Source organism: Myripristis murdjan, chromosome 20 (assembly GCF_902150065.1).
Source record: "Myripristis murdjan chromosome 20, fMyrMur1.1, whole genome shotgun sequence".
Classification (NCBI taxonomy): domain Eukaryota; kingdom Metazoa; phylum Chordata; class Actinopteri; order Holocentriformes; family Holocentridae; genus Myripristis; species Myripristis murdjan.
The window spans coordinates 10,031,911-10,055,790 of NC_043999.1; the positions used below are offsets into that span (position 1 = coordinate 10,031,911).

The window sequence follows — 23,880 nt, forward strand, 5'->3', positions numbered from 1 at the left end:
TATCAGGTCATCTTTTGGTAATTTATTATTTTTGGGGTTATTCAGTAACAATGTTCATTTTCTCTGGCAATTCCTTTGCAAATTGTAATAGTATGGTAATTTTCTTGTAATTTCCTAAATAGTTTTGGGGGGTCTAAAATATATATATATAAAAAAAAAAAGAAAAAAGAAAAGAAAAGAAAAGAAAAAAGCTGAGGTAATCTCCTGCTTTTCCGCTATCATGGATCCTCACCAGCGCGACTTCCTGACAAACCAATCAGCTGACCGATGCATGACAGGCAGTGCCTTGCGCATGCGCAGTCGCTCACTTTTGGTATCAGGAATATGGCAGCGTCCTGAGCTCTGCTGGGGAAGACGGCGTTAATTGAGCAGCTTCAGCATCGGACCGGGAATCACTGAGCCACACCGGGCGCACTCGGAGGAGGGTGGGGGCTGAGGGGGCCGGCGACAAATTACATGCGTTAGCGATTTGACAGGTAAATGCGCCTGTGATTGCCTGCCACTCTCTCCAAGCCATCTCCTCCATGTTTGCGCTTGCTTGATTGAACCCCGTTGCTAATGCGACTATGCTAGCTCTTGTCTGGCAACGGCAAACCTGGCTAATGTGCTAGTTAGCTGCTAGCCCGTAGCTAGCCCAACGTTAGCTTCCAACGGCCCCTCTTGCGTTTTTTTGGCTCACAGACGTCCACAACAAAAGTGGTGGGAACTTCCGTGATTGCAGTAAGCCCCGTCATTGTTGACCACATCGAAAATGGTGCTGTCGTTGTTGTTGTTAGCCTGTGACTGACAGTGTGGGCCCGCTACAGTGAGACAGTTGATGAGCGTTTGAGCCAGGTAACGTTAGCCCCGCTCGAGCAGGCTGACTTGACAGGTCGACACCAGCGCGCAGCGTCAAAAACACTGTTTACGCATTGTGACATGTCTTTGAATCAAACTGCAGACACATGGATTGCGCTGTTTAACCTGTTAGCGTTTGCCGTGTATTCCCCTTTCCGCTTTTTTTTTTCCTTTTTTTTTTTTTTTATCATCAGTGGTCACGTGTAGAAGTATTGGCGAGCTCGCTGAATTCAACAAACTGTCATCCTAACAGAACCATGCACGTTGAAGCGGTGTAGCATTGCGAAACAAAAGTTCCTGTTTTGGTGGGCGAATGCGATTTCATTACTGTTAACGGGCAAACAACGGGAGGACATTGCAGCAAGTGTTGAGTGCAGGAAATGGCTTGCAAGAAGAGCCTCTTTTTTGTTCTGGGTGGAGTGGAGGGAGCACAAAGGCTAGCATGATTTTCTGGTTAACTCAGTGGCTGTGACTAAGAGCCTTGGTATATTTGGTATAAGTAATAAGTTATGGTGTGGGGTTCAAGCATGTCTGTGGATCTGTGTTTTTATTGCACTGTCTTCTCTTCCTTTGGCTCAGTTCATTTTATGTCTTCTGTAACTCCCCTGCATATTCAATTATGGTAACAACTTTATGGTCGGAATGATGTCAAATACCAACTTGCTCAAGCAATAGAAACAGAAAAAAAAAAATAGAGCACTATAAGCCCATGACATGATGACCCACATTGATGCTGGAACTGTTTTCCTAGTTTTCCTGCTTACAGAGGAAAACAATGGTTGGTTTTCTTACATTTGTCTTTTATAATTTAGCACTCTGCTGTTCAACAGCAGTTTGCTGACTCATGATTACCAGAGCACACATTATAACTAAGGATTACTACTTATGCCATGACAGCCAGTCTAGTTAAGTGAGTACTCAGTCAAAACAATGGATTATGTAGTCTGTGTCTGGGGGTTCAGAAACCCCCCTTCTGGGTCCACCTTGGAGGTTTGCTGCTGCACTCTTAGCAGTTCTACCTGGTTGAAAGCAAGGGCCAGGAGATGCTATTGTCTCAGCTATCCATACAACAAGCTTTCACACTACACATGATGGCAATACTGATTGAATTCTGTGTTTCTGTAAAGTTCGTGAAAAGTTGTGAGACATGTCAGGTTAGCGTGTAGCTGTCAGGTGCTCTGCTTTGGACCAGGCTACGTTTATATCTGCCTCTCTGTGTCTTTACTCACCTTTTTTTCTGTTAACCTCTGTGATGGATGGCCCATGGAAATTTTATGATTGATCTACATTCAGTCAGAAAGAACTGGGAAGGACAATCACATGACCTGGCCCTGGAATCTGCCTTGGTCTTTTTATACACTCATCACCGTAATAGAATTAAAGCTGCACTGCCTTCCACAGTGCCGAAGAGCACGTGGTCCTATGCCTGCTGCTAACATCTCCTATTGTGCGTTCCAACAGCCCCTGCTTTGGATTAGATTCATTATGCAGCTCCATGAATGCTCGTCTGGAAAAAAATAACTGTTGATGAGCAACTTGGCTCCGGAGTGTTCTTTTTAGCTTTGTCTGTCCAGCATAGACAGCTTGCACTGGGGGATTAATGAGATACTGCGACTGACCAATCTCTCGCAATTAAGCTTGTGTTTTACATCCCACCCTCTTTGGCGACAAGACACTCTTCCCCTTGATGAACGGTGGATTCCATCATTTGGACTTATTTTGCTGCTCCCTGCTTCATCCCTGCTCCCTGCATGCTGAAATGGAGAGGAAGGAAAACTGGAGTCAGTTATTTCCAGGATCCTGGCAGAGTGCTGACACAGGTTCCCCTTGTCACAGTGCAGCGGCCAGCAAAGAGAGGTTATTACTGCTCTCAGGACAGGAGAAACAACTGCTCCCTCCCTCTTGTGCACTACTCCGGATTGTTGGCTGTTTTAATTTCACCTATAATTCATTTGAAAATGTCTTTAGCATTAAGTATTGCAGCTGTACTAAAAACAACCATCCTACTTAAACTGTGCATGTTTTCCTTGTCTGGGTTTGTTGTATTTTATTCCACTGGAAACATGTAATTGGAAAAGCAAAGTATTTGGATGTGTTAGAGGGAAATATGATCCTAGTTAATCTGTTGAGCAGCTAAGTGTCTAAAAGTTCAGTTACAGTGGTTTTTGCACACAAATTAGGCAGAAGACTCATATTGAGAGCCTAACCCATTTTATCTACATATGATCAATAGGCCACACTGGCTTTGCACTATTGACATGTTCAGCTGGTGCTCTGTTGTACTGTTGTCGGTGTTAATGATGTCAGCATCACCGCATAGAGGCTCTTGATTTCCTCTGTTTTTGCTGAGCAGGTTGTAGCCCTTTGATGCCTTACTGGTATGTGTGTCCTGTTTTTTTCAGTCTGCCTGTGAAACTGCATGCATGAAGGAGAGAGAGGGTGTCGTAGGAGAGAGGATTATGCAAACCGTACAAAGTGGAAGTCATACATTGCCTGCGCCATTGGTTATAGGGCTAGTAACTGAGGCCATAGCTATGAAGAATCATTCAGTCAGTGGGGAAGCCATGGAGTGCCTACTGTTGCTGAATAGATAATCACTCTGTGTACTTTGTGTAATAGAGAAGTCCTGATTGAGCTGAGGCAGCAGGGGACTCTTCTCTCTGAGGGAGAGTCTGTCTGTTGGGAGGCTCTCCCTTTGAGCTGAAGAATGTTTAATGGCTTTGTGAAGTGTGTGGCAGTAAAATGGAATGTGTGTTACATAAACATGATGCAGTAATGCCAGACAAAGGTCGGGGTGGCAGGTTTTTTGGTGGCTTCTCTGAAGTTAATTGAGATGTGACCTTGCTCATGTGACTACCTACGATTGCCGCAAAAAGAGAGTCCTTCCCCTTCCGCTGTGCTCAATAATTAAATCAATTTTGCACGTAAGCAGTGCTCAAATGAAAGTCACCCAGCCTTTTGTTTTTATGAACTGATTTCAATGTTGTATGTACACGCGATTATTTTTTGACCCTGTTTCTAACCACTTCTCTCCTGGGTTGTAGGTCCTGTGAGAAGATGAATGTCGTCAAAGACAACAAAGACTTGGCCTGTTTCTACACCACCAAACACTCCTGGAGGGGAAAGTAAGACCTAAAACTTGTTTGTTCCACCTCCTAAATGCTTATAGAATTTCATGGGCAATGGCATGGTCTATTTTACTTTTTTATTATGTTGGTTAAAAGGCAAATTTAGCCCTAACTATTTCCTTCACCGCCATAAAGTGATGAAGATACTGTATGGGAAAATCCTGACTCAGTGGCTCCATTGTGGTGACTTCCTTATCTTTACTGAGGGAAAATAGGCCAGCAGACCGCTGTCAGCAGTCACCAATCAGTACTAATGTGACCAGTTTTTTTTGTAGAGCTGCGGTGTTATGAAATGTGACCCAAAGAACCAGATAGGGGCAGAGCAAAAAGCACAAATTGGACTCAGGCAAGATGACGTCCATGTATTGACTTCATTTATTGTCTGCAGACAAAAGCACAAAAAATTGCTTAGCCCAAGGGTGCCAGTATTATCCTTTGCCCAACTTCTTTGTCTAGTGTTAGTGTAACAGGTGAGAGAGAGGGAGAGAGAGACAAACTGAATACTATAAGCACAATAATACAGGTGATATAAAATTGTAAATATCATCCTATTCAGTAAATACACTATTGTACTGATCTCCATCCTCATATTTCTCTTTAAGTAAAGAAACCAGGGTTGGGGGACTGTTAATATATTTAGTTATATTCTCATACCGTACTATACTTGTACTGAATACTCATACTGAAATGAAGGGGTATTTAAGGAACAACAACAATTAACAACAATAATAATACAATAAATAAAATATATTGTAGTAGGTAGGCCTTAAGTTATTACTTGCTTATCATAAGGTACTTGTATTCGATCAAAGCAAAGTGACATATTTTTATTTTATGACACAGCTTGTTTATGCAAAACATTTTTAAAGATTATCCTAAAGTAACACAGTTAACCTAATATAGAACAAGGAGCCTAAAATCAGCTGGCACTTAACAAACTAGGTTGAGTTATTAAGCAGCCCTCACAGCTAAAGAATATCTTTCCATGCATGCTCCACTTTGAACAGTGAGCCAATGGGATCACATTACCAATACCTGCTTTCTAAATGGCTTTGTCCCATTAAGGTTTGCCATTGACTTAGGAAACTTAAGCAGTGCTGCAGAGCATTAGCCATCATCAGAGCTTCATCCTGCTAATGCCTGGTGAAGGGTCCGCCAGGTCCAGTGTTGATGTGTGGCGTGGACAGTGGCCATTGAGTCAGACAGGGCTTTGATAGATAGGTCAACAGTGAAAGAAAAAGATGAATGTTATGTAAGGATGACCTCTTTTATCTAGACCAACCAAAAGGCCTCAGACATGTTAGGAAGCTAATGTTTTTGCCCACAGTGGTTAATAAATCCTTAACAGCGAACTCAGCTTTTACTACAGAACCCAAACAGTGGGTTGCATATCTGCCAAAGTACAAGTGCACCAGCTTTTGGTTCATAGCTAGTGTTAATTTCCTGCCCTGGCTTTAGATAGTTAATTGTATTGCATTGTAACAGATAGCTATGGGATCATCTCAGACTTGCACAGTCAGTGTCATAGATGAGAGGGAGCACAGCTCTTCACTGTGAATACAGAACATGTTCCCAAAAGCCATCATTAATTACACTCATCTTTGATTAGCTTTCCCTCTCTGGTCACATATGAAAAGTACTTCTGTGGTGTATATTCCAGAGGTGAAGCCTGGTAGAGAGGATTTGTCATCACTTGACATGGCAGCACCTTTGCACAGGACACTTCACTTTGACTGAATCAGCTGAAGTGGGGCCCTCAAGTGAACTTATTTCTGGATGCTGCTTATGCCAATGGCAAATTACACAACAGTGGTAAAAACTAAGATCTGCTGCTCACATCAAACAACCTTAATTTGCTTAATTTCTTGTCTTGATTTAAATGATATGGCATGGGTGGGGTCACACATAGGGCTGCACAATATTGACAAGTACTAATAATGTGATTATCTTGTTGAATAATTCAGGATTATCAATTGCAATACAGTATACAGACAGATTTTCCAATAATTTAGATTTTTGGGGTCACAAACATGAGATGTCGCTTAATATTTCCTATGTTTCAGGATGAAAATGTTTTTTATAATATGTAGTTTCTAGTCAAGAGATTAGGTACAAAATAACATGTTCAGTAGTTCATTTTGAGCACCCACCAAATTATTGCTGCATCCTGTGATTTGAAAATTGAAGCAGTTTATTTTGCAGTTTTATATGTTTTGCTTCCTTCATTCCATCCCTACTCACACATCAAATATTAGGCTTCAAAGTATTTAGTCTTGAGGGGCTTCAGTACCTTGCTGTCTCATCTATACAAATGTGAAACATGACTTTGATCTTCATCTGACCTGCAAAAATCAAGCCTGAGAGCAAAGAGCAGCTTGCAGCGCTCATTGTGTACGTGCATTCATTTGTGTCAAAAAAGAAAAAAACAGAAGGGCTAGGTGCCAAATTTTAAGAAGACAATTGTTTGTGAAAACGGGGGCAGCATGGGTGGTCTGTTCTGCAGAGTACTTGAGTTAAACTATAAAGCCATGATGATGATGATGTGTTGTGTAATTCCCACCTCTTTTGCCTGGTTTCGCTGCAAACTCCTCATTTGTTGCTGTTTACCTTTCTTAACCTTTCTCTTTTTAAATCCCACACTACAAAGAGCATTGAAGAATTTGTGCTGACAAATCAAGCATTAAAATTCTCTGTATGTACTCTTAAATGATTTAAAGACCAAATGACTCTTAAAAGACTAGATCAGACTGCCTACTTGACCCAACAAGTTTGTGACAGCCACGTGCGCTGAGTTGACTCTGACATGGGGATTTTGTCTCCCGTGACTCTGGCTTGTAAGGTTATATTAGATTTGGCTGCAGTGGGTCTTAGTGACGGGTGCGTCCATGTTTTATCCGCTATTAGATTCTCAGAGCTGTGAAGATTTTCCATACCGTTTAGTATTACTCAAAACTCTGTCAAATCCCAAAAGATGCAAATAGCTTTTTAGCAGTAATTGTTTGAACAGTATGTGAGCTTGTGCTTGTTGTGTCATTTGTCGGTACTTAAGATCTGATATAAATGTTGCTTGTGTTGTGGCACTAATTTCTCTACAAGTCAGGGTGAAGTATTTTCAGTTGTCATATTAAAACTGAGGTTAGTTGGTCTCAGCTCTACTTCTTCCATTCTCTCAGCTTAGAAACTGAATGGACACTGAAACATGAAGTTAAGAGTCTATTTGCTCACTAATCTAATTGAATGACTGATTCAGTTGTCCAATAATCTAATCTAGACTTGGACTACAAATCCCATCCTCCAAGATACACATAACGCAACAAAAGTTCTTAAATATTCTGAGTCTTTGTGTTGAAGTCTGCTCTGATTGCTTGGCCAAATTTGTGCACTTTTTTGGATTTTGATAGATGGAAGACTACTGCTGCATATGTGCATTCCTATGTGATTTGTCGTGTCTTGCATAGTGGTATTTTGTCACACTAGTCTAGGTTTTTATGTAGTTATGGAGCCTTCAGCCTTGTCTTTTTGTGAAAGGCTGTGCGTATTATCTGTGAAGAGGAGAGGCTGTAGTCTAAGGGTTTGGTCAGATACAGGAAATTGCCAAACTTGATACATTATGAAATCTTAGAAGTGGAAGGAAGAACTCTTAGGCTAATGCTGTGCTGTGCAGCATGACTGAGTAAAGAGGGGTAACCTGTTAATTTTCACAAGCTATCTGTGGTGTGACTTATTTAATGTAACCTATAACTGTTAAGCTTGCTGAATAATGTGCTTTTCCGCCCAAAATGCCCATTATGGAAGGATTATGTCACTGTGGGCTGTTTAACATGCTGTAAACATAAGCTTCCCTTTCCCCTCTGGCTTATCTTAAACCCCACTTATCTCACCTGCCTTCATCCATGTATAACCATCCTTGCTGCTGACATCAGTTTCTGTAGCTATATACAATTTCCCAGCTGCTCATCTGCACTTGTCATTGCATCACTTGTGCAAATGGCTGCAGACATGCAGTATGTGTGCACAAACCAAACTGCTCTTTTTACTGTAATTGGAGCACCATCTCCTTTAACAAACTCCTTCTTACTTACCCTTTAGTGTAAACTTCTCCATGATCATGTTGCTATGATTTTGAAGATGTAATTGACTTCGTTGAAATGTTGAAAGCAAACAGCCGGATGTCTAAATGAGGTTCTGCTTTACATTCACATCGCACTAATATTTAGAGTCATCACTAGTGTTCCAAAACATCCGCCTGGTAATGTTCGTGTTTGATGTCAAGTGTTATCTTGAAGGAAGAGTCATGAATTTATTTCACGGATGCATCTTTCTGTAACTTCACCATCTGTGTTCATGATCGAGCAATGATTCACTATTATGTTGAGAAATCATGTAGGATTTTTTTTTTTTTTTTTTTTTACTTTTCCTGGTTTTAAAGGCTGTGTTACAGTAAAGGGATGCAGTTTTCTGAATTGATCCAGCTGTTTTGTTATTTGCCTCTACCTGCCTGGTCCACATTATTCACATCATTAATGACTGATTATCAAACATCTCTTGTGTTTAAATATGTATTGGTTGTACCCCATGTACTCACTGGCCAGTTCTGTGCAGAGACCGCCTGTCTGCCCAGATAGTATTGGGAAAAAAAACACCATCCGCCCACGGACAATGAATAATTAACCAGGTGTGTGTCGAGAGCTAGCTCAGCCAGCCACTTAGCTCCAAGGTCAATGCTTCTTATAGAACAGCAGCACCCTTAGACCAGAGCAGAGTCATGGCTCTCAGATGATGGAGGCAGGGAAAAGAGGAGAAGAAAACTGGGTGTGGGGAGTGGTGGAGAGAACAGAAGATGATTCAGAGTATAGCTGTGTCATGAGAAGATACATGAACATGACATGACTTTTTTGTAAGTGTGGAAGGGGATGGAGATGGTGCTCTGGGTTGAGTCTGGACTCATAATGTTCCACTTGGATGTTGCCTTGGGCCTCTGTCAGTCTTGTCTGTTTTTGTTAGGCATTTACTCCACACACAAGTAAGAATGCATTAGGGAAGAAGTAGACTCTCCTTTTGACAATCTCTTACTCGTCTTTTGATAGGCCCCTAAATGGTATCTCCTCCCCACCTCCTCTTTTTATTCAGGCCTATTAAGGATCTGCAAACAGGATAAGAGGCATGTGTGATCACTGAGTATATGGGGCAGCAGTGCCTCGAAGGTGCTTAAATCAGCATTTTCCACACAAATAATCACACACACTTATAATTTGGATGCATTCCCAAATCCTAACCAAAACCTATTTCTAACCTTAAAATTACCCATTTTCAAATCAAGGACAAAACAAAATGTTTTCAGTTGACCAAAATTCCTCACCTCTTATGTCGAAAACTCAAGCGGTTGTGAAAGTACAGTGATCAAACACACACACATACACACGCAGACACATTCACACAGTTCAACACGTAGAGAGGAAGACTGACAGAGCAGCATTTCACATTTCCTTCCTAATATGTCAAATAGTACCACACTCTTAACAGTTCCAGTGAACTTGTATTGCTCATTTCAGCTTCACTTGCTGACTTGTTACATAATTGCCAACAAGATAACTCATAAGCTCTTGCATGACAGTCACCTAAAGCACCAAAATATTCATAGTAAGCAAATTAGCAAATTGTCAGGTATTTACACAGGTGTTTAAATAGGCAAAATACTGTGAAATCACAGCTGATTTATTTAACTTTGGTGTCATCAGTTTACATGTCTACATTGGGCTTGTCACTGCTTTTAGATGGTAACAGTCGAAGTGCAGTGGCATAATTTCTAGGGAATTAGGGACTATTGTTTGTGTGCAAACAAAATGTTCAGTATCAGCCAACAAAGACCATGTACAAACTCTGAGAGACTGCATACTTTTCCTCAGTTTCATGGTACGTTTTCCTGTAAATACTGGGTACTCTCTTGAAAATGTGCATCAATTTAGTATTCTGTGATTAATCACTGCTGAATGGCCACCACGTTCTGTATGCCTGGGTTTAACATTAAGAAATACCTTGTAATTATCTCAGAAACTAAAGCCTGAAACTAAAAACCTAAAGGTGAAAAAAACGTCTGCTCCTAGATTTACCAGGTTCACACTATATTCTAGACTGTAAGGTAAGCAACACTTAATTCTGTGGTTTGGTTTGACCAGGTACTTAAACACTTCCCATTGCAGTCCAGTCTCACCGCACTTCTTTTCTACACTGTAAAGACTATTGCACAACATGTGTAGTGCATTTGTCAATGTTTTGTTGGAAAAGGATGTGGTAAGAAGAACTTTTGTCAAACCTTAGAAAGAAGTGCGGCTTCCATTTCCAGTACAGTTTCATCTGTCTTACTGGGACATTAGGATGTGTTTTTCTTGTGTCTTTGAAGAACATGTATACCACAAGTCCTCTGTAATCAATTATAAAGGTTATGATGAGAACCAGTGGAACAAATATCCCCATGCTCACAGTAGTTTCACTGTGACTGTCAAAGGAAGGGTTGCACCATGATTTGTTCAGAGGAAACTCCTTGTGTGTGGTTTTGAATTCTTCCTCTCAAAATTAGTATCATTTTCACTCTGACATACAGGTGTGATGACGCACATTACCTTTTAGACCACATATCCTTAGGATTAGCTTTTGTGTTGACAGGCAGGGGTTACAACTACGCTATTTATTTGCATGTTACAAAACAGTGGAGAACCAAGTAGAGGTGGTGTGAGCCAAACAAAAACTCAGGTGATAGGAAGTCACCTGATGAAAAAAAAAACTGAAATGAAAACATAAGAAAAGGTACATAGAAGGGAAAACAAAACCAACATGCACAAATGAAGAGTAAGAGAAATTAAAATGAAAGTTCAAGTTGATCAATGTAAGTCCTCCCTGTGTGAGGCAGGTCGATGTGTAGAGCCGAGATCAGACATCCAGTCTAGCGGAAACTTTTCTTCCACACTGAGGTGGGATGTACTGCTTTACACTTGACTGGCCACCTCTCTACTTTCTCTCTCTCTCACACACACATACACAAACACACTGCATTTGACACTGCTGCACACACATCAAATGCAGAAATGCACACCCTCATGTATGCAGTGTTAATCAGCTTCAGTTCACTGACTAGCTGCTGTGAACATGGCAGGTAGTAATCCTCTCTGATTATCGCTTCCCAGGTTTGTGCCTTATCTTAACCATTGTCTCATAAAAGTGACAAATCTGTACGTGGGTGACATGATCTGGAAATTGAGTCTCAGTGACAGTACCTGCTCTTCTCATCCCACCCTGCCCACTCACCTTTGTTTGTGTGACGAGCTGTGATGTTTGGTGCATAACATGTCTTGCGATTGTGAATTGATGGGGAATGATGTTAGCTGTTCCTCAGGCTATTTGGATCTACTAGCATAGCACAAACCTCCACTCCACATGTTTGAAATACCACCGCTTACTCCCAGGGTTGTGTACAGTCACTGCTTCACAATAACTGTCCAAGCTAATGTGATATGATTCACCGCCCGCGCTTTTGAACTGGTTAAATGCAGCGGTCTCTTCCTTGTGTGGTTGGTGGTGGGTAGGTGTTCGTCTGACTCATCCCATCGCTCTGTTCCAGGTACAAGCGAGTCTTCTCAGTGGGCACCCATGGCATCACCACTTACAACCCAACCACGCTAGAAGTAACAAATCAGGTCAGTATGCAGCTGGTTAGAGGACGCTGGCTCCTGCTGTTGCCACATAACTAGTAAGAATTAATTTGGCGATGCTCTTTTGCTGAAGAACAAGAAGACCCCACACATTATCTACATTTACAGCTGCTCTTTTGCTAAAGGCTGAAATATTTTTACCTCCTCTGTGCTAAAAAAAAAAAATACACTAAGCTCTCAGTGACACAAAATAAGAAAAAGAAGCCAAAGAGCTTCCCTGTGGACTTGAAACCTTTCTTGTTTCCTTGTTTCGATCAAGAAGATGGTTAATCAGTGGGAAGAAAAACTTGCAGCACAATCACAGTATATAACAGTTTAATGAGGTTTGGTCGCATTTGAATATTTCAGTGTTCTATACAATTGACTGAAAATCTATTAACAGAGCTTAAAATACAAAACTGCTGCATAACATTTTGCTAGACTAATAAAATGTGCAACATATCATATGACAAACTGTATTTTACCACAGTGCACAAAAATGTAGAGGTACTAACATTGAATGCAAATGAAATGCAGAAATAATCCTGAACATAGTAATAATAGTAATAGTAATAATAATATAGTAATAATATAACAGCATACAGAATAGATACACTATTATGACAAAAAAAAGCAAAATTTGGGGAAAAGGCTGTAAAAAAATGTTTTGTTTTGTTTTTTTTGGTACAGCTATAGTGTATGGACATAAATCAACCATTTTCGTGAATGTGAAATTTAAAATATGGAGTTCATGTTAATACCACTCATATTTTATCGAAGTATGCAGAGATACTTATGAATCAGTTTCTTTGTTACCTCAATTGCCAGCCTCATTACCCTAATTGTGTTTTTGTTTAATATGTCCTGGTGATTACAGCAGGGCATTAGGCAGCTCAGCTGACTTTTGTTTTAATTTGTGTGTGATTCTAACAATGTGTTCGCTTTTGTCTGGCTGCTGCCTGTGGTGCCAGTGGCCTTATGGAGACATCTGTGGCATCGGTCCGGTAGGAAAGGGTCAGGGCACCGAGTTCAACCTCACATTCCGCAAGGGCAGCGGCAAGAAGTCGGAAACACTCAAGTTCTCCACAGAGCACCGGACAGAGCTACTCACAGAAGCACTGGTGAGGAGCAGCACTCGCAACTGCACCACTGTCATGGACACAAATTTTAGCAGTTTCTGAGAAAGTAGAAGTCTTTGAAGAAGTGCAGTGTGGCTTACTAATGCTTTCCAGGTCGTGACCAGTGATGACTGCAGATTTTGCTGTGTTGACCAAAAAAAAAAAAAAAAAAACCTGCCAAAATTACTCAGTGTACAATGCACTATTTAGGATTGCAGTGCTTGCAAATCACAGGTCTGTTGACATAGCTGTTTCCCACACACATGAATCAACAGAATTTTTTTGGCAGTGAGAAATTAAATCAGTAACTTATGCTGAGTAACTGAGTAAATTGTAATAAGGATGGTGTTTCCTCGTAGGGCTCTCCAATGGAGCATTAGGGTGAATTGATCAAATATTGTTGTAATTTTGTAATTAAGACAGTCTAAATCATTATACTGGAATTATCTAAAAACTACCAATTTAGATTAACAAAATTATAATATGCCTTTTCTTCTCCTTCACAGAGATTCAGAACAGACTTTTCTGAGGGAAAGATAACCGGCAGGGTAAGTTCTGCATAAAGAAGCAGAAAAATGCAAGAAATGATCCATTTGTGGTGACACAGTATGGTCTGAATGTCTTATAACATATATATTCCTGACCCCTGCAGCGCTACAACTGCTACAAGCACCACTGGAGCGACACGAGAAAGCCTGTGAGTTTAGAGGTGACTCCAGGCGGCATTGACCAGATAGACCCTCACACAAACCGGGTTGTGTGCTCGTATGACTACCGCAACATAGAGGGCTTCGCTGAGGTCTCTGACTACCAGGGGGGCTTCTGCATCCTCTATGGCGGCTTCAGCCGGCTGGTACGCATTCACGTGTCAATATGTGATCCTTTGTGTGTGCACTCTTCTTATTGTGTGTGTTCATTTACCTTTTCCCTCCCTCCCCCCTCTTCTTTCTGTCTCTTTATCGCTTTCTCCTTCAGCATTTGTTTGCCTCAGAGCACCGTGATGAGATCATCCGCAGCGCCATAGAGCATGCTGGGAACTTCATCGGCATCATGCTGCGATTGAGAAAGGAGGCCCTGACCTTCGAGGGCTTTGTGACGGACAGGCTGGGGAAGTACAGTTCAGATGAAAGCATCACGTCACTCGCTGAGTTTGTGGTGCAGAAGATCTCCCCCCGACACCCGGTCAGAGCTCTCACCCTCTACTTGTTCTCCTCAATGTCATTTGGCAGTGGTTTTCATTGTCAAAGGTCCTCTGTGAGAAGTGTGCATTAGTTTTAATTTTTTTTAATCTAAATTTAAAAAGTATTCAGTGTTGTAAATACAGCTTTTCAAGGTCTTGATCCTTTACCATGCAATGACAGGTTTCTTTGTGCTGCTAGTCCACTCTAGTACAATATGCAAAGCATGTTTCTTTTTTTTTTTTTTATCATATCTGATTTACTAAACACAGGTGGGCCTAATGTTCTGTAACATTTAATTTCCTTTTCTTCATTTTCTCAGTCCGCCCATTTATTACAAGAACATTCATTAGCTGTTTAGTTGGAAATGAGCCTGTTTTCCCAGATTTGTTTTGTACAAATCACTCCCAGGTACCATTTGAAAAGACCTTAAAAAGTATTTAATTTGGCTTTTTCAAAAACACCCTGGTTATAAAATATTCCTAAATTGGGGTGCCCATCAACGTCTGGTGTACAGCCTGTGAAAATGCTTGTTTTTTAGGGATCCTTTTGTGCAAGCCTGCAACCCCATACTTTGATGAATTAGATTTTTATGACTGCTTTGATAGTTCCTTTGCAGTGAATCACTCTGCTGTATCTACGTCTCTGCTTCTTCTCTAATTGTATGTTATTTCTACAACAGAGTGTTTATCAGTCAGTTTGTGCGGTCAAGAACCTTTGGAGAATGTTATGACTGACGTTTTTGTCCCTCACAGGAGCCTGTTAAGCGTATCCTCGCCCTGACTGAGACATGTCTAGTGGAGAGAGACCCAGCCTCCTACAACATAGTCACCATCAAACCCTTTGGAGAGGTGGGCATTTACTGACTTTAATAGTAAAATTCACTTTGTCCTGAACATGTTGTGGATAATGTGGATAACTCAATTAACTCTATTCATTCTAATGTGAAAGTAATACATTACTATTGACAGCATGAATGAAAGCACTTGAGTCTGTGTGATATGAGTAACAGTTCCCCTCCCTCTCTATATATTCCTCTGTCCATCTCTTGTTGTCCTCCCTGCTCTTCTCCTTTAGGTGTTTGCTCTCATCTGTGACGTAGACAACCCCCAGGTCTTCACAGTAGAATTCATCAGAGGCCAGATCAGAAAGTTCTCCTCCACAGAACGGTACTCGTGATGCTTACATCTTTGTTTATTCGCACAGTGTCACTACAGGCCCTGTGGCTTCATGAAATGTTACATAATATTTCTGGCCTAGCTCATTTGCCTTTTCTCTGTACTCTTCAATTACCTTATTCAAAAGAAGAGTCATTTGTTTGCTGTGTAGCCTTGCCACTTGTCTTTGTTGTTTCTATCCACTCCATCACAACACTGATCATCTGTAAAATATTAAGCTGTGTGTATATGTGTGTGTGTGTGTGTGTGTGTGTGTGTGTGTGTGTGTGTGTGTGTGTGTGTGTGTGTGTGTGTGTGTGTGTGTGTGTGTGTGTGTGTGTGTGTGTGTGCAGTGATTCCCTGTTAGCCAGCCTTCTTGATGGAGTTCGTGCGTCAGGCAACAGGGATGTCTGTGTCAAGATGGCCCCCACGCAGAGAGGTCAGAGATGGGGCTTACTAAGCATGCCTGTGGACGAGGAAGTGGAGAGTCTGCATCTCAAATTTCTCGCAGCACCACCCAGTGAGTTAAAGCCCTGGATCTCCTAGTGAGAATCAAATATTCATCACAGTAAAACAGATCAGATGTAGCTTGTTTCCTGTTGATGCACCTTCATCATGAAAATCACAAATAGCAACGTGTGGTTGCAGTTAGAGCACAAAAGCACACAGACTCACAGCCACCTATAGTGCTCCTATAGTATCTTTATAGTCATTCAGTAGCATTGTTGCTGAAAACTTGCTTCACAGACCAGGCTGCCACTACAGAAAAGATTGAAGGAGAAACACTGCAAGGACCTTGAGTTAAGGCCATTTTAAGACTTAGCTGCTTTATTTGCTTAATAAGGAGGAGAAAGGAGAAACACTGAAAGGGCTTTGAGTTTAGGCCATTTTAAGACTTAGCTGCTTAATTTGCTTAATAATTTACTTGTTCACATTTTCTGATGTTTAAAAAAGTAATTATCAGAGCGTCATTAAACCAGAAATATCTGCATGCATGTGTTTGTATGTGTGTAGTTTCATTATTACGTATCATCATCATTATTCTAACAAAGCTGCATGGTACTTAAAATTTTCTGTCCACAATAGAAACTGTGAAAAAAAATTATAGATGATCTGTTTTATTGAACGGGCAATTCTGATTTTGCCTCAGGATATTCTGAGTCGTATGCAGCCCCATTTTTAATTTTGATATCAGTGTTTTTTATTGGTATTAATAGATTATTTATATTTTTGAAGTAGCTCTCAGGCAAATGTTTCAGTTACAGTGCTTGTTTTTTTTAACTTGTCCGTATCTTCCTCCTTTGTTCAGATGGAAACTTTGCCGATGCAGTGTTCAGATTCAACGCCAACATATCCTACAGTGGAGTGCTACATGCAGTAACACAAGACGTGAGTGTGTGGTCAAACCCTGCGTGAGTCGTGCCTGCCCCTCTGTCCGAGCAGATGTCAAACTCGTTCCCCCCTTCACTCCCTTTCCCTTTCTTGTCCTCAGGGACTTTTCTCAGAGAACAAAGAGAAGCTGATCAACAATGCCATCCTGGCCCTCCTATCCCAGGAGGCAGAGCTGCCAGGTCCCAATGCGGAGCTGGAGAGCCATTTCCAGGCCATCCGACGCTTGGTGGCCTCCAAGGCTGGCTTCCAGGCCTTCACCCAGCTGCCAAAGTAAGGGTGCAGTAGATATGCCTGTTCCGTTCTCTCTCTGGTTGTATTTCTATTAAGTGTGCTTTTGGTGAGCTGCGGGTAACAGGCATGCTCTGTCATTCCAAGGTCTGGCCAATGGTCTGGACTCACAGATGGAACGTAAATATGAATCCATACATCTCAGTCTGCCCTCCATCTGTCTCGGTTTCTTCCCTCTCCTTCTTGTCCTTCTCACACATCTGTCTGTCGATCATGCTGCTCTCCTCCCTTTCATCTGCGGTCCTGCTTTCATCTCAGGCTTTCAAACAGGCACATCAGAGGGGAGGTTATGCCACCTCACTCTCTGTTCAATAGAGCTGTCTTCCTCGATTTATCCTGGCCCTCCACTCTCACCGTCTCACACTCTTTTTCTTGTGTCCCATCTCTCCCCCTCTTATCCACTTTCCCACTTCCCACTTCTCTTTACAGCATATTTCTTTACATCTTATATATGTCAGAAACCTGCTATTGTTCTGGGTCACTGAGATGTATGAGATGATCTGTATTTATATATTTTTTTGTTCCTTTGGAGTTATGAACGAGCCAGAATTGGGTTCCCTGAAATATTCATTGCCAAAGTAGTTTGATGTTTCCCTCCAAGTGCTACTAGCCCTGGATGATTACAAAATCTTCACCTTGATCTTTTCTTTTCAAGATATTTCAACATAATTTATATAGTGGGACATGAAATAGTTCAGTGAGTGATGTGAAAATGGGATGGCAAGGGGAACAGCAAGCCACTTTTGAAGCTATGAATTCTTTGGGTACCCGACCCCAGACCTCTTCAAGTGATATTTGTATACTTTGCATTTCATACAAATATGAGAGCAATCTGTGTTTGGAGTTTTTGTTTGTTTATGTTCCTCAGATCTTTCAGTATGTCATCCACTTAATAATGTTGGTAAGTAAGTATGTGTGTTTATGTGTTCCAGGTTCAGGGAGAAGTTAGGAGTGAAGACTGTAAAAGCTTTAAAAAGGAACAACAACGGTGTGACACATGCTGCTATCGACATGCTCTGCGCCCTTATGTGTGTAAGTCTCACCTAAATCGCTCATCTTCATTTATTTCGTTACTACATATCAGCTGTTCAGCATGGGGCTGATGTGTTGCTGCTGTTGTAAATGAATAATTCGCTTTTTATTTGCATACAAGTTCATTATGAGTGCTGTTTCAGTAAGTAGCAGTGTGTTTGTGGAAAGACAAACTTAGAATTGCATTGATTGATAACTTTCTTGTTTTTTGCCTGAGACCATTCTTTTCATCTTTTGCCTCCCAGCCGATGCATGATGACTATGACCTAAGGCAGGAGCAGCTGAACAAGGCCTCTCTGCTCTCGTCCAAAAAGTTCCTGGAAAACCTCCTTGAAAAATTCATCAGTAACGTGGTACGCTTCTCTTCACTGTCAGACCGCAGGCTCAATTCTCTCACTATTATTATCTGCTGGAAAACTGACAGAGAGCTGGTTACAGTCTGAGTTCAGGTTACTTTAAACATTTATAAACTGTATCTGGTCTAAAGGATCTTGTGGGGCAGTTTGTGAAACTACCTCCTCTCTTTCCAGTCGACATCTCTCAGCTGTATTTCTCTCTGCTGTTTCTCCAGGACCATGGAACAGGAGCGCTGGTCATCAGCTCCTTGTTGGACTTCCTGACCTTTGCCCTCTGTGCGCCCTACAGTGAGACCACAGAGGGCCAGCAGTTTGATATGCTGCTCGAGATGGTTGCCTCCAATGGACGCACCTTGTTCAAACTCTTCCAGGTGGGGTAGTTAAGGAGTGTACAGCTGAAAAGTTATGTGTTGGGTAGATACTTTGCCTTTAGAATTTTACAGGTAGTTACAAACTGTATTGTGATTAGATTTGCTGCCTCCTATTATTTTGATCATTGATTTGTCTGATGATGATTAGATTAAGATTATCACCCATGAGCAGTCTTTCAGCAGTATCGGGCTTGTTGCTAGGAGCCCTGCAGTACAACACGTAATTTGTGTGCAAACATCAATGATGTCTCCAGAAAGGATTTTGTCAGAAATAATCTTCTGCACTGAGATGTTTTCTTTTCACATGCTCAGGCATCCCTGGACTGTTGTGTTTAGACATGCCCGTGTTACAAAATTCAAGTGAAATGTTAGAGAGGAAGTAGGCTTGAGTACCTTTGTATGACAAACGGACAGTGCAAGTAGCGCTTTATTTTCAGCCCTCAAATGCAATAAATTGACTGATTGATTCAGTATAAGCTTGTTTATTAAACTGTGTCACTCTTACCTCCAGCATCCCTCTATGGCGATAGTGAAAGGGGCAGGTCTGGTGATGAAGGCCATCATTGAGGTAAAACTTGCTGTGGGTCTTTTCTGAGGATTTTGATGACTGGATGGTCTCGGGTACTGGTGGATGACAGTGATGACTAACTCAAACTACTCTTCCTCAGGAGGGAGATAAGGAAATTGCCACTAAGATGCAGGAGCTGGCTTTGAGTGAGGGGGCTCTACCAAGGCATCTCCACACATCCATGTTCACCATCAGCACTGACCAGAGGATGCTTACCAACAGGTCTGAGCTATATGAACACACACACAGACACACACTGCAGCCCGTGGATTCTGTTGTGGTTCTATAGAAAGCGATTAATCTGCCATTATTATTGAGAGCAACTCTTTATAGCAAAAGCTTCATTTTTTGTGTGTTTGAAAGCAACCAAGAAATGCAGTATCCACATGAAATATAAAATAACCATGTAAGACTCAGGATGAGCATACAAATGGAAACATATAAACATACCACTCCCATAAACAAATAACAAAATCACCAAACTGTACATGTCTGATCTACTTCTGACAGGCAACTGAGTCGTCACCTGGTGGGACTGTGGACAGCAGAGAACCCCATTGCTATGAACCTGCTCAAGAGAATATTGGTAGGGCTTCATGTCAGCCCACTGGCAATCTGTGATCAGAGTCTGTGAAAATAAATAAAATAAAATACATGTGCAGGAGAGGCAGGAGGCCAAAGACTTATGTGAAGACTTCTAGCAGTGCTTCGTGCCACAGCCAGAGAAAGTAATTGCATGGAAATAGCATTGAGCACATAATTTTATCATAAAAGAGCAGGAACAGTTATTTCCGTAAGAAAAATGTTAATTTCATGAATGAATTATTTAGCACTTTTGTATTTAAATGAGAATTTGGTCAAAACATAGCGTACAGTGAAAATTATTGAAATTTCATCATAGAATATGAGAGAATATTAGAGTTAGTATGAAACCAATTGTGGTATTTGGTAGAGATGCAGGCTTGAATAAAATCTTATAGATTAAAGTACAAATCTGTAGTTTATTATTATTATTAGAGATAGTGAGCAAATTGAGGTTGTATTAAGAAAAAGGTTAGCAGAGGTATCTTTCACTGTAAGAGGGAGTGACAAATTTCTATTGTATCATGAGTCAATTATGAAGAATCGCTGTGTAAGTGCTGGTCCATGCAATATTACAGTTAGATGAGGACACATTAGACTGCAGTAAATGGAAGGCTGACTTCTTGATTAATTGTGATTCATTAAGTTTTTTGGTTATAGTTTAATATGCACTGCTGAAAATTTGGTGATGCTAATGCTTATTATCATCCTGGTGTCATAGCATGATAGTCAAAGATTAATTCTAGTAGTTGCACTTTTTCCATGAACTTTTTACTGGAATGCATTTTGATTTATGAGCGCTGCATATAGCTATAATTTGCTTAGTCTGAACCATACTTACTTCCGTTGCTTCCAGTATTAGACAGTCCATATTGTCATGTGAAATAATAATATTGGTGTTATCTGATGGGAAGTATTTTTTAGGTAATATTAGAAAGGAAAAAAGTAACAGTCCAAATATATAAGTTCAGTCTTTCAGACAATATTTGATCCCTATCCAATTCTTATAGCAGAACCTATTAGTGGATAGGATTTAAGCCAATAGCTTTTATTGGCAGCTGACACAGCCTGTTTAAGTCCTGTCCCTGCCCATTATACTTGATTTATATTATTCCTCTGTTACTGCTCTTTTAGCCAACAGGCCTGCTGGCTTACCTAGACAGTCCTGACCCCGTCCCAGAGAAAGATGTGGACAGAATGCACATCCGTGACAACTTGAAGATTGCCACGGTACCTGGACACAACACACGCAGCTGTGAATCTGTCAAAGCAAACAAAAAACAAAAACAAATTTGAGCATATTTAGCATATTCTCCTGTTAGTTGTTATTACTGAATCTTTGTTTTCTGTAGGACCAGCTGGGCCGCAACAAGGTGCCTGAGTGGCAGCGGATAGCAGGCAAAGCAGCCAAAGAGGTGGAGAAGTTTGCCAAGGAGAAGGCAGATCTTGTGCTGATGCACTGGAGAGATAAGATGGGCATTGCCCAGAAGGAGGTGAGGATTTTCTTTTTTCTGTTACCCCACAAAGGGGCTTAGAGATCAGGGGTGATTTACTTGTTATCCACCAGACAGCTGCTGCTACTGCTGCTGACACTCTCTGCTCAACCGCCTTCAACTCTTGCTCCCCCAGCTGGTGCTGAGCAGTATTGCAGCATACAGACGCACACTTGATAACACACGCCTTTGAAATGCTGCAGTCATTTAGCATGGAGAGCAGTGCCAGCTTGTAACAGCTCTAGTGCTACCCGACTTTGTGGAAACACTTGATGGCAAAATAAAATTCCTTTCAATTTTTTAAGATTCATGCCTTTTCTTTACTCTGCAAATTGTTTGTGCACTTGTTCATGTATATTTCACGTATGTCGTAATATTTGTATACTCATGACAGACACCTTCCTGTGTCAGTTGTGGTGAGGAATTGAACATGGGCATGGTGTGGTTCAGCTCTAAGGGTGCCTTTACAAAAATGCCTTTTTTCATGCAATGACATGTCTGAGGGAATGCACTTCAGACTGAAAGTGTGTGGGCCAGGAAGTGTGTATGGGATGGGGTGGTGGGTTGTCAGCTGACCAAGTCACTCATTAACAAAACAACTGTCTCAAGCTGCTGCTGTCTGCTTCTTGGCTTCCCTTCAAATTTGAAATCTACTTTCTAATAAAGCAGGCTGCAACCTCAAATCTTATTTCACCTGAGTATCACCGGCGCTCTCTTTCTTTACTGCTTTGTCTACTTTGATGTGTGGACTTACAGTAGCTCACATTAGCGATATATTTTTGAATGATTTACTCTCACGCTGTATCCCCTAACTGCAACAAGAATTGTAATTTTACTACACATTAACTCATGAATACTTGTTTGTTAGCAATTCATAAGTTAGCGTTGAAAAGAAATACACAATCAGTCTAATAGATAGTCATCTGATCTGATGATTCAGTTTTGGATGTCAACGTTTTTGTACCAGTATTTGAGTGACCTGTAACCCTTTTTGTTGCGATCTGTTTGATCGAAGGAACAATAATCTCTCTGTGTTGTCTCTGCCCCACCCTCCCGTTGTCTTGTGTGGTTTTCTCTGCTGTCAATCAATGCAGCAGGACAGAAATAACCTGGTAAGTAGGACTGACCAATGGGATCCATGTTGTCTTTCTTGACCACCCCCTCTTTGCCATCTCAGAACTCATGTGATACTTTGGCTGTGTTCTTTAATTCAGCTGGGCAAGGGTCAAACAGGACCTGTAAGGATGGAGTGAACAATTTAACATTAAAAAAAAAAAAAAAAACAGCTTAACATGTGGCACACACACACACAAATGGAAAAAGAATGTGATATAACATGGAATAATAAAAAAAGAAGACAAGAGTGTACAAATCTTCTCATCCAACTGAAGATGATAGACATGTCCAAAGTGGCACACAGCCTAAAAAGTCATACCTCAATTGTGGTTGTCTTGCCAGCGCGTTATGAAACACACTGTGTGTAGCATTTCATTGGAAAAGCTGTTTGGATTTTGAGGTGCACAATGAGCCAACTTGCCCAGCAAAGATTACAGAATGCAGCCAGTGTTGGGATCCCATTTCGGTATTTGTGTTTCATAAGACTGTTTTCTGTGTTGGTGTGATGATGACACTTTCTGTTTTTGGTGTTTTGTTGCTTGTCCTTCCAGTTTTGTTTTTCCGTTATTCTCTAAAACATGCTTTGTTTACATTGTTAAATAATCACAATACACACTGTTGTGGGTAATTAAATTTCTGCCGCTAAAATGTTGGTCATACTGTTACCATTTTAATGTTAGCACTCAAACCTCATTATGCCATTTACTGCAAAAGGGCAACACTATAAGCTGTGGATAGTGGTAAAGGGTCTGTGAACGGTTCTTCAAGTTGTGTGTGTTTTGGATGATTTCAGAACCCCAACCAAAAGCCTGTCATCCTGAGAAAAAGAAGGCAAAGAATCAAGATAGAAGCCAACTGGGAGCTTTTCTACTACAGGTACCACGTGGCTGGCTTAGCAATTTTACACTTTACTCTAGCTACAGTATCTACCTGTGTGGGACTGCACCTTTTTTTTCCACACTCAGAGGTCAAAGTCAGCCTCCAAATATGGATCCTAGAGCTGGCAGACACTCACCGTCTCTTATTTGAAGACATTTCAGTAGGACAGATGTTTGCTGGTTTGAGCTCAGACTTTTCAGTCGAGGGCTGTTCTCCTTAGTCCTTATGCCACTCCGCTGCGTAAAAGGTTTAAAGCTCTAAAATTAATGTTTTATGTTATACTCTGGGACACATCAACAGAACACACAATGGCTGTTCCTGTGACCTGTTAGTAATGGGACAATCTCAATTACCATTGTCCTTCAGATTCCAGCTCGACCACGCGCGGTCAAACCTCATCTGGAACCTGAGGACCAGGGAGGAGCTGCGGGACGCCCTGGAGGGGGAGATGCGCTCCTTTAGTGTTGACCGGGAACTTGGCAGTGCCAACGTCATCTCGTGGAATCACCAGGAGTTTGAGGTGAGAGCTCAACTCTGCTAAGCTCACTACCACTTGGATTTCATGAGCTCTGATGTAATTCCAAAAAAGCCAGATGTGTGATGGGATTTGGAAAAAGATCCTGTAGCTTTTAGAAGGCTTGCAAAGCGACATTTGTGCTGAGAAGAGTTAGGACTGACCAGTATATATTAATACCAATAT

The 23,880-nt window shown here is 41.2% G+C and overlaps 1 protein-coding gene across 3 annotated transcripts in view; it reads left to right on the forward strand.

Moving 5' to 3' along the window:
- Nucleotides 1–308: 308 nt before the first annotated feature.
- The window catches only part of dnajc13 (DnaJ heat shock protein family (Hsp40) member C13), a 36,751-nt gene continuing 13,179 nt past the window's right edge, over nucleotides 309–23,880 (forward strand). For 2 of the 3 annotated variants that reach the window (XM_030079085.1, XM_030079083.1), the window contains exons 1-23: nucleotides 309–476; nucleotides 3,882–3,962; nucleotides 11,581–11,656; nucleotides 12,622–12,771; nucleotides 13,275–13,316; nucleotides 13,421–13,621; nucleotides 13,744–13,950; nucleotides 14,702–14,797; nucleotides 15,024–15,115; nucleotides 15,457–15,623; nucleotides 16,413–16,492; nucleotides 16,596–16,765; nucleotides 17,716–17,815; nucleotides 18,061–18,168; nucleotides 18,387–18,542; nucleotides 19,054–19,110; nucleotides 19,211–19,332; nucleotides 19,621–19,696; nucleotides 20,827–20,922; nucleotides 21,045–21,185; nucleotides 22,280–22,297; nucleotides 23,095–23,177; nucleotides 23,547–23,700. In XM_030079085.1, the coding sequence (XP_029934945.1) occupies nucleotides 3,895–3,962; nucleotides 11,581–11,656; nucleotides 12,622–12,771; nucleotides 13,275–13,316; nucleotides 13,421–13,621; nucleotides 13,744–13,950; nucleotides 14,702–14,797; nucleotides 15,024–15,115; nucleotides 15,457–15,623; nucleotides 16,413–16,492; nucleotides 16,596–16,765; nucleotides 17,716–17,815; nucleotides 18,061–18,168; nucleotides 18,387–18,542; nucleotides 19,054–19,110; nucleotides 19,211–19,332; nucleotides 19,621–19,696; nucleotides 20,827–20,922; nucleotides 21,045–21,185; nucleotides 22,280–22,297; nucleotides 23,095–23,177; nucleotides 23,547–23,700 (2,460 nt within the window). In that variant the 5' untranslated portion in view covers nucleotides 309–476; nucleotides 3,882–3,894. Of the gene's footprint in view, nucleotides 477–815; nucleotides 835–3,881; nucleotides 3,963–11,580; nucleotides 11,657–12,621; nucleotides 12,772–13,274; nucleotides 13,317–13,420; nucleotides 13,622–13,743; nucleotides 13,951–14,701; nucleotides 14,798–15,023; nucleotides 15,116–15,456; nucleotides 15,624–16,412; nucleotides 16,493–16,595; nucleotides 16,766–17,715; nucleotides 17,816–18,060; nucleotides 18,169–18,386; nucleotides 18,543–19,053; nucleotides 19,111–19,210; nucleotides 19,333–19,620; nucleotides 19,697–20,826; nucleotides 20,923–21,044; nucleotides 21,186–22,279; nucleotides 22,298–23,094; nucleotides 23,178–23,546; nucleotides 23,701–23,880 lie in introns of those variants that run through there. The other variant, XM_030079084.1, reaches the window with a different exon arrangement.